Consider the following 15,650-nt stretch of genomic DNA (forward strand, 5'->3'; position numbering starts at 1 on the left):
ATCACCCTAGAATCACCTGCAACATTGCAGAAGCCTCCATGATGATCTCCCATTTACTAGTGGGAGTAGTGCTACAGGGAGTGGGCAACAAGTCATACCTCATTTGTTGAGGATACATGGAGAAGGGCCTCTAAAGATGACCTTTGAGTCTGGGTAAGTAAATATGGAAGCAGCCAATTCTTCTGACCCCAAGCCACTTAAGGCTTTAAAGGATTTTTGCATCATTGGAAGGGGCCGTTTGGGTAATCTCCCCTTTCCTGCTGAAATCAGTGCAGGAGAGAGTGGAACATGTTCGTTCATGTTCCTTTGAACCCCACCAGCATTGACAGGGCTAAAAGAAGTGTTCAAGAGTAACAACTGGGGGAGGAGAAATGGTGGAGGCAAGAGGAACAGAGCCACACTGTAAGGGCCATAACCACCCTGTGCTTCAGAACCCACAAAACCCTGCAACCAATCCTGCTTGCTAAAGTCATCAGCTTAGGACACCCAGGAACTAGAATCATTCCTGATGGTAAAAAGCAGAGATGCTGCATAAGATAAGAAGTGGCATCAATTCTGGAGATGCTGTTGCATATTACTGAAGCTTAAATAACTTCCCTAGATTCTCCCTGCCCCACAAGGAAAGAGATTCTCTGAATTGCATGTTTGTTCCAGAGCACTGGGTTAAAAAAGAGACTGGAGAGAGAGTGGGAAGGGAACTAATATGTTTCTTCCAGTTTATCTACCTAGCAGCAAAACTCATTTTCAGATTCTCAGCTCCTGTGCTGCATTTGAACTGGCAGTTTGAGAGTTCAAGTGATTGCTCCCTTGCACCATATAATAATCTACATATCTCAGTGGACACTCTCTTTGCATTCCCAAAGTGAGAAATTAAATAAACACATGGATACCATATTACCATTCTCAATTATTATATTAATGTTTGTTTGCTTTTCTTTCCAGCCCACGTTGCATCATATTATATTACCTCATACTGAGTCAGGCAGACTTTGAGGGTTTAAACAGAAACAGTTTCACAACCTGCTGGTGCACACTGTATGCATCACATTTTACATGGAAAGAAAATACATGGAACTTGTATGTTTGATGCCACTTTTGGCCAGATTTCCATGTGCCAATGAATTATAAAATCCTGGAGAAGATAGTATAGTAACTTGTACTCATGCATGCAGGATAAGTACACAGAACTAGTGCTATATAGCGTATTTACTGCATCCAGATCACATGCAGAACATTCATGCTTAGCAGAGAAATCTTTGACAAACCCAATACAGTACTAGCTACCTGTTTTAGACAGTTTGCCGGTACTCCTGTTACTTGATGAGCTATCTCCTCTTGTCAGAACAGTTATTCCACCAAAACTTGCTGTCTTTGTTATGGCTGGCTTCAAATTGCGATTGGAACTGTCCGAGTCTGTGCTGCTCCACGGCCTCTGGTGATCTGTCCACTTCAGTTCATTATCTGTACTGCTTTGCCGACTGCCAGATGCCTTCCCTGTACTATCTCTGTTACCCCTACAGCACCAAAGGATGGGGGGGGGGAACAAACATATTAGACCAAAATGCATTCATTCTTGCTTAAGTTGCTATAAATCTGGACGAGATTTGCTGAAGTTTGTGCAGGTATGATTATGTGTGAGTGAGCAAAAAAGCCAGGATATTTATCAAGCCATTAGTGGGCCACTACATATTGCTAGTAGGCTATGCTCACTTTGGTGGGTCACAGGTTGTAGAGGCCTCTGATACAGTAAAAGTAGGCCAAAAGATTTATCTGCGTATGCTGTTTGTTATGCATGTCTTAATGTAAAACCCAGTGAACTTCCTTCAATGATTTTGAAATGCAAGAGGAAAACTGAGGGCACAACACCATTTATATTGGAAGACCTGCTGGATCAGTGGTGGTCAATGTGGTGCCCTCCAGATGTTTTGGACTACAACTCCCATCAGACCCAGCCAACATGGCCAATGATCAGGGTAGATGGGAGTTGCAGGCCATGGCATCTGGAGAGCACCTTATTGACTACTTATCTGATATTTAAATAATAGGTGTATCTTCACTTCACTCTCTGCATTCTACTACCATTAAAAACCCACAGGACAGAACAACATTGTATTGTACATCAGGATGTGACAGAATTCTGCCCAATTCAGATTTGGTATAGAATTTTCCATTAATTCAATTTATTTTCAATTGCTGAGGATTGGATTTTAATGTAGCGAATTTTGGCAGCTATTTTACAAAATGGGCTTTAAAAAAAAAAAATCCGCCTCTAGAACACCAATTTTAGGAATTATAATTCATTGATATTTCCTTGATCTTTTCTTTATTGATATTTCCTTCAAAATACCAATATTTTTAAAGAAAAGATCAATATTTCCTTTAAAAATATTGATATTAATATTGACATTATTTCCGAGTGGAAAAAATACCACGGATCAGTAAAAATAGCAGCTAGTGGATAACGAAGGAACTCAAATCGATGCCAGCCTGTTAGATCAGCAGACCCCTTTCAAACAGGCACCAGACAACAGATCCCATCCCTAATTCTACATACCAGTAATCACTATATCAACTGCTGAGAAACAACCATGTAAACAGAGAGGCTGGCCACTCTTTTTCACAGATGTACTTTACACTTCCCTGCACTTCAACACCATTCTCAGGAAACCTTCTATCACCTCATTTTCAACTAAGGAACATTATATTTGCAATTCAAATTCTATGGATGTCAAAAGCACTTGAAAAAAACCACATACAGCAGTGATAAAGTATCCATCTTTGTAGTTGAATGCTACATGACACTACTAAACTTTTCTAAAACTTTCTTCCCCCTTCATCTTTATTGTCAAAAAACATCAGTCTTGAGGGCCAAACTAGATGATTCATAAATGCATGAATGCACTGAATGTGCCTGTTTTTTTAAATTGTAACTGGGGAGTGGGGATGAGGACTGGGACTGTAGCATATGTAGTGGGAAAGGGAGTTTAATCCAATTCCTGATGTTGTGATTCCAGTGAAAATTTCCCCTTGAAGCTGCTATTCTCCCCACTTTGAGGAAAGGGACTTTCACTGGGAACACGGCACAGGAGACAAAGGTTAAACTGCCCCTCCTTGTCTGGTACAGTCTTTCTAGGTCCCCAATTCAGTTTTGCTTGTTTAAAGACAGACACACTAAACATATTAACACATTTTACATATCGTTTAGTTTGGCCCAGATCTACTTGGAATTTTTCCAAGCATTTTGAAAACTTCATGTTCTTCAACAGACTCTTGCATTGGTTCTCCCTTCTTCTATATCCCATCAAATAGATTTCTGTTGTAATCTTAAACCTCTTAATTCCGCTTGGCTATAATTCTGCTTTCTTATTAAACTTTAGGGTGCCCTTTGCTCTTGCCTTCTTCAATTACCTGCCTATTTATCCACTTCTCCCATAATTTCCTAGCTGCCTCATGTCAAGTGTACTCAGAGCAACTCCAATGAACATTCCCTTGTCTATTTGTACTTATGCCTTCCTATAGCAACTATTGCATTCAAGCAACTATTATTATTTTTCTGAGCTCTTTAATATATAGGTTGTTTTCTTGAATGGTTGTGAAGCAATCAGCAAACTATGGAAGACACTAGCTGAAATATAAATGGTGACAAACAATATAGTATTATATAAATATCCAACGTCCACAAAATAGGAAACGTGTTATTTTCTAAAGTGTTGTTTAAAACTTCACACTTACATTTCAGAGAAGAAAACTATCGCCTTTACCTTTTAATAGGTATTCCTGGTAAATATTATACTTTATCACATGTAGCTGAGGTCTACACTTCTAAAAAGTGTTTCCTCTTTTTCATTTTGAGGCAGAGAGGAGCCTGAATTTCATATGCACAAAGTACAAACTGAATCCACTTAGAAGCAGCCCCTTCATCTCAAAAAAATAAAAATAAATTTCTTAAGTGTCTTATTGCTGTCACAGAGGTACAGCAACCTAATGTTAGCAGAAAAAGATGCATCTCAAATCAGAGGAGAGCTGATACACATCTGTTTTTAAAAAAATACACAGACCAGAACTGCAGTATAATTGCATTTTAAATACTCAAGGAAAACTGACTTAAATAATCAAGGAAAACGGTAATTTTCCTTTACTTTTGTTAAACACACAAACCTGGATCTAGAGATTTCTCCCATATGTGGGAATTCCAATGTACACAAAGAGCTTGGTACATACAAGGATTTCCCCCACCAGTGCTGTCTGCAGCTCAGTGCGTCTGCTGGCATGAGCTATGTGTGTGAATATCCATGTGCCTGCAAGTTTGGCTAAAATTATTTCCTTTCACACATCACAGTGAGAGGGCATGTGAGGATTACAACACCAAGAGTTGGTTGAAATATATATTATTTTATAGTTTGATATTCCATTTGCAATTTGTTGTTTTATATTGATTTGAATTTTTTTAGAGTAGCACTTCATTAACACTAAAAAGAAAAATAAGTAACAGGGGTAGGATGGAGATGGAGATTAAAACCAAATTAGCACAAATCCTGGGCTGGTTCTGTGATTTCACTGACATATGTATAGGTTTCAAAGACAGATGCTGAAATGTCATGCAACCATGGGTAAAAAGACTCCATGGTTACAAATAAAACTACGTATGACTGTTGTGAACCGCCCAGAGAGCTTCGGCTATGGGGCGGTATATAAATTTAATAAAATAAATAAATAAAATAAATAAATAAACCATTCCCTTTCTCTTGTACAGCCATTATCCCCAAGGTCAGCCAACAGCTTCAAACACAGCTGAGTATATGATCTATGTACTAGCTCCTTACAAACCAGGTGCACCAAGAGTTTTTCACAAATGTGGAAGTTGTCCCTTTGGCAACTCATTCAAGTTTGATCCTGATTCTCTTCTGAAAGCTTTGGCAAACTTTAGTGACTAGGCATAATCATGTCAGGAGAGGGACAGGTAATAGTGGGGTAGGCTAATTTGGGATTGCCTGAGGATTATCTTAATGTTTTCAATGGTGTGTTTTTAGATTTTAAAAAATGCCACTCTGAGGACAAATATCTAAACAAGTATGAATATATATTTAATTACATATACTGGGCATACCTGAAAAGCTGTCTTTTCTTAAGGGTTTCATTGCATACGGTATCCTCTAAGAGCCTGATGAAAATGAAAAGGAAGGAAACAAAAGTAAAAAACAAAAGGGATTTTAATTGTTTAAAATCAACATGATACTTCAGCTGTTATAGCCAAATTTTTACCACCACCTTTCTTTTTTTAAACAGGGAAGCAGTAAAAGACACAATAGGTTTCATTGTAAGAGATTATTGTGGTCACTTCTTTGCGTTGATTTGTGGGCAAGGGATCGCAGTCTAGGCCCCTTTTCTATTCCATGCTAAAATTAATTATTTTTACATTATAGCAACAAGTTTGCTATAAGAAATTATGGGAGTGCATCAACCAGTAATGTGACATTAGAGTAGGCTCTGATGAAATTAAGACACTCATTATTTTTCAGTGATATAATTACAGCAAGAATAATTCCATTTTCCACAAATCAAGAGCATTTGTATATTTAAGCAAAGACAGCATGAGTGTTCCTCTTAAATTCAGGATATTAACATATGTGGTTCTACCATGATATAAGATGAAATGGCCACCACAGGTGGCAGATTTTAGTTGCCATTAAGATGGGGATCCAGATCGTACCCACGGGGCCATGCTTTTGTGAAGGTCTCGTTCTTTTCAGTGGGGCTGCTTTGCACAGGAGAATTTTTTTGGCAAATTGCTCCTTGTGTTAACTAATGGAAGGGGAAGAAGAGCCGTTTGGATTTTCCACTACAGTCATTAAAATGTCTTAGGACAGCTGTGGATATTCAGTAACAAACAGATACATTCCCCCAGGGTTTTTTTGATCACACATATAATACATGTAAGAAATGAGTGACTTTAGACTATCTGATTAAATTAATTTACACTTTTTAATTTTAAACTAAAAAAACCTCTGCAAAATGTAATGCAAACTTATGCTCTAATGTCTGCATACATTTCATGATAATTACTTTAAGTTGGGACACTTTTCAGTTTAATTCTATTACCAAGTAACCGATCCCCCCCCCTCGCCAGAATTACAATACAAGTTGTAGCTGTTAAACATACTGGCTGGATCCAGATTATGTATGCAACAGATCTTTATATCTATGGAAGGCTTCTGATCGAGTGGAGGAATCCTATTGGGAGAAAAGGGGGAGGAAGTTATTTTCATTGATTTCCTTCTCCTGCAGCCCTTATGTCCTTCAGAAAAACTGTTCCATAGGGAGATAGCACTGGAGGCTGCAGGGGAAAGGGGATACTGGCAAAAATAACTTTCTACCACTCCCTTCTGCCAGTGGGAGCATCCTGTGCTGAACTCCGCAACCTTTAGATCTAACACAATATGGCTTGAGTCCCAGGTACTAGAAGGAGCACCTCTCCCATTAGTTGCCAGCCCATGTCTAAAATTCTGCTAGGGAGGTTCTGCTGGCAGTTCCACCTGTAACCACAACACATTTTGCGGTGACTCATAGTATGGCCTTTTCGTTCTGCAGCCCTGGTTATGGAACTATGTTACATTAGAAATATGTTTGTTGCACACATCGACATATTTTTGATATCTCTTACAGACATATCTGTTTCATCTGACCCTTTGGAGACTGAAACAGTGTTGGTTGGTTTTGATTTACTGTGATTTCTGTATTGCTGCCAATTTGTAATTAAACTGTGATTTAGATCATTTTATGTTGTATTTTATTGCATTCTTCGTATATGATCCTGAGAACTTTGGCTGAATAGAGGTCTAAAAATATGATAAATAAATAAATGACCCAACATAAAATATGCATATACACATTTTTACCTGTTATCCACAAAAAGATTTTCTTGGGAGCAAACTGACTGTAAAACAAAGCAAATAAAAAAATAAAAAGCATTGTAGTTTATGAACAAGGTAACACTTATATCCAGTTTTTCTATGATGAAAATGGAACCATTTTCCACGTTCAGGCCAAGAGCTTGCAGTTCATGCACCATGGAGACAAGGAACGCTTGGACATTGTTAGCAAGGAATTGATAACAGTTTTTGTAGATTACCATATAGCAAGGTTCTTATTTCATTTACATTTTTTTACATATTTTTAAAAGAGGAATAGGAGGTACTTTCCTGGTATGGTCTAGAATTATCAGATCAACCAGCTCAAACCAAGGATCCCAAACCAAAGATAGCTAACTGTGCTTAAACCCCACTGAAATCAGTGGCACAGGTATGTTGCAGCCAATTTGTCAGTTTCAGTGGGACCTAAGCACAACCAGGTTCTTCTTTTCTAGGGCAAAGCAGTAGATGAGAAAAGACAAACTGTTCTGTTGAGTTTGGAAAACTTTTTATATTTTGTGTGTGTGTAGGGGGGAAGGGAAGACAAACAGAAGAAAAATATGCTGAGCCGGTAAAACTCAGAGAATGAAGCTGAAATAAATTTTAAATCCTCCATGGGTTTATTATAAAAAATAAATCCAAGAAAGCTCACAGTACTTTTAAATGTCAAAAAAAATTAGAAAGGAATTTTTTTTAAAAAAAGTTCTGTTGGCAAGAATATATCACTTTGATAATTTTTTAATTTTTAAAATTTTTGTGGAGAAATAAGTCTATCCTCACTATTGCATAAATAATTCTCCTTGCCTTTGATGTTTCATTTTCTATTTGTTTTAAGTTCATAAAGAGAGCAGTAGATGCTTCTGGATATAAAACCCAGTGAACTTTTAAAGATACAGAAGACCTCTTGAAGGCCGGGCCTGGCAACCAAGAGGTCGTCTGTATCTTTAAAAGTTGTGCAGGGGGAAGGGAGAATTTCACCTTGTGGTTTTTCCCATTACATTGTTGCAAGAAAACATGCACTTGGCTGAATTTTCTCTTCTCTTAAAGATACAGAATCATTCTCAGGCCCTGAGCCTGGCAACCCTAGACCCATTGCTTCCATAGACCATAGACAAACAGAATGGCATCATGAGGCATATCAGATTCTAGTGCTACAAAAGTCCATTTACTTGGTATATTCTAAGTTTTGACTGGATGAATAGAAAGAGGCCTCTTGAAACTGCAGTGATAAACCACAGAACACATCCATTTTCATTTCTTGTGTTCTCTTGTGAAATACATATGGCTCAAACCGTATGTATAAACTTAGCTGGCATTGCTTGGCTGAGGCCAAGGTGGCCATGGCCATTTTTAGAATAACAGATTGTTCATTTTCAAGCTGTAATAGTAATAATGATCCCAACTCACAATGGAATAACATAGGGCCTTCCACAGAGAGTATAGGGGATGTCTACTCAAACTTTCACTTGCTGTTGTAGTCATCTTAAGCAGTTGATTCTATTTAATTAACTAATCTGTATTTATTTCATAAGATAAAACAAACTGTACATATATAATGTTCTCCAACCGTTATGGAAAATATTTTCAAATGACATATTTTTGTTGTCAGCTGTGTAAATTTATTAGGGTGCGTTTGTGTTTCTGTGCTACATAGTGAATGTGGAAATTATGAGGTGAACATAGGTCTGGAAATCTGGGAGAGAGGACTACAAGAGCTGAGATGTGCATACGAAGTCCAAGTTTAGGGGGGAAAACCTAGCTTACGAAAATTGTTGTTGTTTATGTCAGGCATAAGGGTGAATAAGCACTAAGGAGTTATTGAAAAGTGTGAGCTGTCTGTTACCTCTTCAGAATCTTGAAGGGTATCAGTGTAACCAGCATTACAGTCTTATGGATAGACTCAATAATAGTTCTGAATCTTCCATGCTGCAGAAGCTGGCACAAGGCCATGCCATCTCCTGGAATATCCATTTCTCAGTGCTGATGTGGGTCTCCATGGCACAGAAGACGGACACATTTTATTATACTACCCTTGTTATTTAAAAAAAAAAAAGGAAAGGAAAAGGCCAAGAAGCAAGTTAGCTCAAGTTAGCTATTATCATGTTGAGTTTCACTTTGCTCTTTTATATGCAACAGTCCATTTGCTTAATGCTCATGCTATCATAGTAGAGCAATTGCTAACACTACCTTTAAATTTTTCACTTGCCTGCCAGTCATAAATGTAAAGAAATGTAGGCCAAAAAGCTCAATATATTTATGCATACATGCATTTACTTAAAGGCCTACTGAACTATCCCTGCATGCTGAAAACGTCTTACAATGTCCTATGAGTAGCCTTTTCTTCTGATACTAATTTTCCACCTTGTTCCAATCCACAGTATAAATATTTTTGGAATACATGTAAGCTATTTTATCAAGTGGTTTCTTAACATACTATAACGTCATAAACTAATAGCTTAGGAAAGGCCTAGATAAAATAATTAAGAGGCTATGTGGGAAACAGTGTGGATAAAGCATTTAATTTGGGTCTAGGATTTAGACATGGACTGGTTGGTTGACCTTCAGCTGTTATGTGGAAAAGTAAATCCCTGGTCAGTCAGTCATTCTCCCCAGTCCCATGTGATTACCACTGTGTGAGGGAGAGGGTAGGGACAAACTTGTTGACCTCTCCTCCTCCATGTGCCCGTTGCCATTTTCCAGTCCCCGGGCCCCCATTAGTAGGAGGCAAAACTTCTACAGTATGAAGCCTGCTGTACTTGATTAAGCATCCTGTGTGATTTAGAACTCTGATATTCTAGAGTTCTGCATTACATAGGGAACCCGCTTGAGACTTCCCACTGTAGAAGAGCAGCTCCCAACATATGGGGTGCAGGAGTGGCAATGTGGGCATGGAGAATGGGGGCAACATGCTCTCCCCCTTGTGCAGTACTAACCACATGAGGAAAACAACTGAACAGGGCTTTATGTATTGTAAAATTAGGATTGTGAACTATCACAGATCTAGAGACATTAGACAGTTATCTGCACATATAGGCAATGGGTTGGATCCAGACTAAGTTGGATCCCATTGAAAAAACTAATCAAGTTAGCCATGGCTTCTGTCCCATTGATCTTAGTGGGACTTAAGTGCAACTCAACTTAGTGTGGATCCAACCTACTATTTTTTTTTTTAAACTGGGACAAGGTAGATTGCCATTTTTCCTCCTCACTTCCTTGAGCTTTGCTTCTTGTTCATCTGAACTTTGCACACAAGCTCTCTCTCTCTCTCTCTCTCTCTCTCCGACTTGAACCTTCCTTTTCCCAGAGACCACACTCACGCATTCTTCTTAAATGAACTTTGCTTTAAGTTGTTCATGTGACTGTTCTATTACTCTCTTCCATGGCCTGTATATTGAACTGGATTCCTCCTTCTGCAGAGCCTATACAGACAACCAAACCAATCCAGGGACATCTATATCATCCCATGAAGTGGCAAAAAGGATTCTCAGCCACATTTATTCTTGGATAGGTTTGGATGATACCAGAAAACATACTTCCTGCCTTACCCAGGTGGTCAGGGTTTATTGCAGGTTGAAGTGATGTATAACGTTTCCTGAATATACAGTAGTACAAAAGATGGGCTTTCCCCACTCTCCATTATCAGCAGTAAAGAAACTGTGATGACAGCTCTGTATTAAACACTTCCTGTTGTGTTAAGTTCATATGACAAAACCATTAGGGCAGACTTTTCAATACAGATAGTTGTTTGTTCTTTGGGGCATCAAATTTTTGTCATTGGTTGGCAGCCTCATCTTTCCTTCCAGAGCTGATTAGATGTTAGGCCTTTTTGTGCAATCGGTTTAGTGAGGATACCAATGTGTAATGATAGCTGAAAATCACAGTGCATTGTGGCAGATTCAGGGCAGACAAAGGAGACAACATAGAAATCTACCTAATACTAAGACAGACCTCTGGTCCACCTAGCTCAGTACTGTCTCCACTGACTAACAGTGAATCTTCAAGCTGTCAGACTGGAATCTTTCCCAGCTTGGCCTGGAGATGGCAGGGACTGAACCTGGGACTTTTTGCATGCAATGGATATGTTCTACCAAGGGAGTACTTGTTCGCAAAACTCCCAAATGATGTGGAATTCATTACTAAAACACAGGGTGATAGCCACTAAGTTACATTTAAAAAACAAACAAAACCCAAATCCAAATAGACTAATTCCTGGAGGACTGGTCTGCAAATAGATATGAAATATGAAAAGCCAAGTGGAGGCTCCATGATAGAAGGTAGTGTGTTTCTGATTGATAGCTGCTAGGGGCAAACAACAAAACATGGGAAAGAAGGTCATATCTGGGTGCTTCTCCCACATATGTACTAGATAGACTATTGGCTAACATGATCAAGATTGGCTGATATAGGAAGATTCTTATGGGAAGATTCATAGGAGGAGATCCTATGAATTTACTCTTAAAAAGTGCTGTGATGATTTGCCATGACTGTGTTAATTCACCTTTAACTAGGAACAGCAGAGGAGTATAAGCAATGTTTTCCTTAAGAAGCATTGAGGTATTACACATTTATGTAATAAAAGTGCATGTTCAGTGACAGCCCATGCATGAGAAAGTTATGCATGTGCATTTAAAAATAAGAGAGGGTTTTGTGATTTGGTTCCAGGGTCACACAATCTCTGCCAAGCAACCAGATTGCTACCCTTGCTTATTTGCTTCCTTACAATACTGTTATGGCAAAAGACTGTTCTTGATATGTTTCTTCTGCACCCACTCCTGTATCAGTAACCCAAGCCTCTTTGTTTACACAGCTGCCAATCTGCTCAATTTTCTCCTGACAGCATCTGCTTGAAGTCATGCCAAAGAAGATATTTGAGGTGTATCAGAAGGGTGGGGACAGCATAAATTAAACACAATTTATAATTAAAAAACAAGGAATGTTGCTATGATAGTATTAAACATGTTCATAATTTATTCATTGTAAGTTTCCAATTAAAATGAAACGAGAAAGAAAACTGTATGTAATTTCTGCTCTGCTGTCCTTAATCAAGATATCTTGTTGCCAATTTCAGGGTCTATATTGATAAATGTAATATAAATATGGACCTAGATAATTTGTAAACTTGGACACTTGAGCACAAAATTTCTACTGGTTATTGATTTATTTTGCCGCCTCAATGGCAGGGTGGAGCTGGAGCAAGAGCTCTATATACATATTTCCTGGAAACCCAGGATCATTGCATATTGCAGATGCTCTGCTAGTGCATCATATCCAAATTTTCATATTTATTTTTTTATGGATGTAAAGAAACCTTATTGCTATGGATTAAAATATACAAACATGGGCAGGGATACTTGTGAACCTCATTGCTGCAAATAGTAGGATTTCACTTTGGGGGATACCTAACAGATGAAGATGAAGCAATGAATTTTAAAAATGATTTTTTCAAAAAAACACCTCTTTAGACAAATCCAAAGAGATACTATCCCATGTGGAAGAATCTACATAAAACATCCACACTATACTGCACACAAAAATAGTTCACCTAGAACTTTTACTGAGTCAGATCTTTGGTCGAACTAGCCCAGTATTGTTTACTTTGAATAGCAGCACCTCTCCAAAGTCTCCTTCCTATCACCTACTGCCTGTGAGTTGCATCCAACTAAGTCACTGCAGAAATGGAATTACTTCCACTTGTGCAATGGATCTTCCTCTCCCCGTCCTCCTTTTGCACCCTCACCTCCAAATCTGCTCTGTGGGTTCCCACAACCTTCCAGAGCAGATTTGGGGTTGGGGGAAGCAAGGTGGGATAAGAAAGAGCAAGGGTAACTTCAGTTGTGCGAGTGGAAGTCATTCTGCTCACAAAATTATTTAGTTCAATTCAACTCATACCATTTAAGTGCAAATGCGGACTGGATCTTGGACCATCTGCATGCAAAGCACATGTCTGCCACTGAATTATCAACGTTTGACTTGCTGGTATGTTAGAGAGAGATATTACGGAAAACAGATAACTGACACTGCCTTCACAGTGTACTCCTTTTTTATATTATGTCAGTTTTCAGATATTAGTTCCTATTAATGAGGCAGCTAGTCCCATCCTCAGATGATAGATGAAAAAATGTTACTTCTGAACAGTGAAATTTGATCAGATAGGACCTTCACTCATCCCTTTTCTCACTCCCTGTGATGAATATAGCAGGAGAAGAAGTGAAGCATCAGCTGTAAATTGTGCAAAGTAGTAACAGTAACATATTCAATCTTGATGTGCTCAATTGCACATTTGATTTCCATAATATGCAATGCCTGTTTTGGGAGATTGAGCAGTAGCAGCCCTAGTTATAATGTTTAGTTCACCTCTAGTCTGCATAGGACCGCACACATCCAGGACTCATGCGACCATTCATTATGTTGGGGTGGGGAGCAACTTTTATTTGTAGATATGTTTCTAATGTACCATATAAGATTCAAAATTTGCAAGAGGAAAGGGAGTGGTACAGGTACAAATAATATATTTAAGACCTTTTCTGTGACTTTTACAACATTCATTTGTCCCTCACAGAAGGATTGTGAAGAATTATTAGTTTAACAATACTTCTGTATTGCATCTTACAATTGACTGATGTAACTGTATGTAAAATTAAGAGCTTTGTAGTCATATCTGGTAACATGATATAATGTTTTTGTTTCTACCTAGATGACTAAATATTTGTACAATGATGGATTTCTTGTGTATACCTTAGTTCATTGTACATCTTAGCTAAAAATAAAAATCCTACAAGTTCTTAATGTGTTATTGAAATGGAATTATTTTCTTAATATGCTGTTAATGAGTGTGTGTGAGAGAAAAAACCATGAACAAAGTATAGGAGACTGGAGGAGAGGTATCTCCACTACTAATCTCAAAAAATATTTATTCACAATGTATTTACACAATTTCATCATTTTTATAAAGGCTAAAACAGACCAAGTTACTCTTGTGATTCTAGTGAATGGGAAATTCCAAATGCCTATTAACTTTCATCTTCTACTTCCATTCATAGTTGCTGAAAGACTCAGTGCATGGCTCTCATTAAAAAAATTGAAAACTGGACTCCGATACAGCAGTTCAAACTGCAATCAATACATAGTTCAAAAAAGCATCAGGATAAATTTGAGCCAAAAAGTAATTTAAAAGTTTTAGGACAAACCTGGGGCAAAACGTCCTCTGGCAAAACACATTAAAGCAAACATAACTTCAAGGAACAGATTTTGTTTGCCTCTAACTTCTTTGATGCATGAATTGTGCCCTTTTAAGTACCTTCTACTATCTGAAAGCATACAATTACAAATAGAGAAAGATTCTTATAGCTTCAAAAAGTAACACATAGGCATCAGAACAATAAGGACAAAAAACTTAAGAAATGATATTTTACTTTTCTGGATGATGCAGGTTTGCTAGTTGCTATTCACTACGAGGAAGGTTTGGGAAGGGCAATTTTGAGAAGACAAATGGGAAGAAGGGAACAAGTCAAGCATTCTACTCAGCCATTCCTCTACTCAGACTGGCAGCCTCTTATGCCTCTCTCTCTCTCTCTCTCTCTCTCTCTCTCTCTCAAAATCTTTTTGAAGTTTTCAGGTTTCTCCTGGCTTGGTTCTCATGCTGAAATTATATGAAGCCACCAAACATTTAAGTATATTGGAAGCTGGCAGTAGTGTTGTGGCAAATTCGGAAGTGCAGGTTCCCTTCATGATAGTCACACCACACCCTGCACAGCCACACCCCCAGGATTCACTGTCTCTTCTGTAATTATAGAATTATAGAACCAGAATAAAACTCCTGTGTACATAGGCTTCCCCTCCATCTCTCTCTCTCTCTATGAAATGAAGCTAACTGTGGGACTAGAAGCTTACTTCTCACTTATCCTAGGAATCAATCAGCGTAAAAGGGGAGGCATATGTTTTCTCAGTGATTGACTCACCATCTTTCACTTTGATTGGCTCCAATCATCACAAAAAGACAAGGAAACATATTGTTACCCAAGTGAGAAGACTCTTGTCAGTGGCTAACACACTCCCCTTTCATGCTGATTGGCTCATACATAGGGATCCTGCTCACAAAAATGTAAGAGATCTACAACACCCCCCCATGACTCTGTCCAACTACACCCCTGGAAGCTGCCTTATACCAGATGCAGATTATTTGTTCATCTAGCCCAGTATTGTCTACCATGACAGGTAGCAGCTATCCTGCAGAGGTCTTTCACATCACCTCTCCAACCACCTTTAAGATGGCTGTATTAAGGCCTTTATTGGAAAAAGCCTTCTCTGGACCTTAGTGTCAAATCTGCCATTTTTTGCATGGTACTCAAACATACTGTGGCATCTCAGCTCCAGAATGAAGCTATTTTGTGGATGGAACAGATTGTATAGACATTTTTCGATCTGGTGTCATGTTTGGTTTTGGGACTGGAATAGCTTTGGTAGCTTGGTGGATAATCTACACCAGGAACTAGACAGGGGAGTATGTCCCTATTGGTTGTGCTGGACCTCTCAATGTTATTCAGTACCATTGGCCACATCCTTCTGGACCACCTGGCAGGGATGGAATTGAGAGTTGCTGCTTTGCAGTGGTTCTAGTCCTTCCTCAGATATTGGTCCCACAAGGTGGTGATGGGGAACTGCAATTCAGCACCTTAGCCATTGGTGTACTGTAAGGTGTTCCTGAGGGATTTATTCTGTCCCCCATGCTGTTCAACATCTACT

The 15,650-nt window shown here is 38.6% G+C and overlaps 1 protein-coding gene across 10 annotated transcripts in view; it reads right to left on the reverse strand.

Annotated features, from left to right (window-relative positions):
- Positions 1–15,650, reverse strand: part of ARPP21 (cAMP regulated phosphoprotein 21) — a 333,260-nt gene that overhangs the window by 84,177 nt on the left and 233,433 nt on the right. For 7 of the 10 annotated variants that reach the window (XM_061586882.1, XM_061586884.1, XM_061586876.1 and 4 more), the window contains 3 exons: positions 6,897–6,934; positions 5,108–5,161; positions 1,282–1,514 (listed from right to left, as the gene is read on the reverse strand). In XM_061586882.1, the coding sequence (XP_061442866.1) occupies positions 1,282–1,514; positions 5,108–5,161; positions 6,897–6,934 (325 nt within the window). The remainder of the gene's footprint in view (positions 1–1,281; positions 1,515–5,107; positions 5,162–6,896; positions 6,935–15,650) is intronic. The other 3 variants (XM_061586883.1, XM_061586885.1, XM_061586881.1) reach the window with 1 other exon arrangement.

The sequence above is a fragment of the Rhineura floridana genome, chromosome 10 (assembly GCF_030035675.1).
Source record: "Rhineura floridana isolate rRhiFlo1 chromosome 10, rRhiFlo1.hap2, whole genome shotgun sequence".
In the NCBI taxonomy this organism is placed as follows: domain Eukaryota; kingdom Metazoa; phylum Chordata; class Lepidosauria; order Squamata; family Rhineuridae; genus Rhineura; species Rhineura floridana.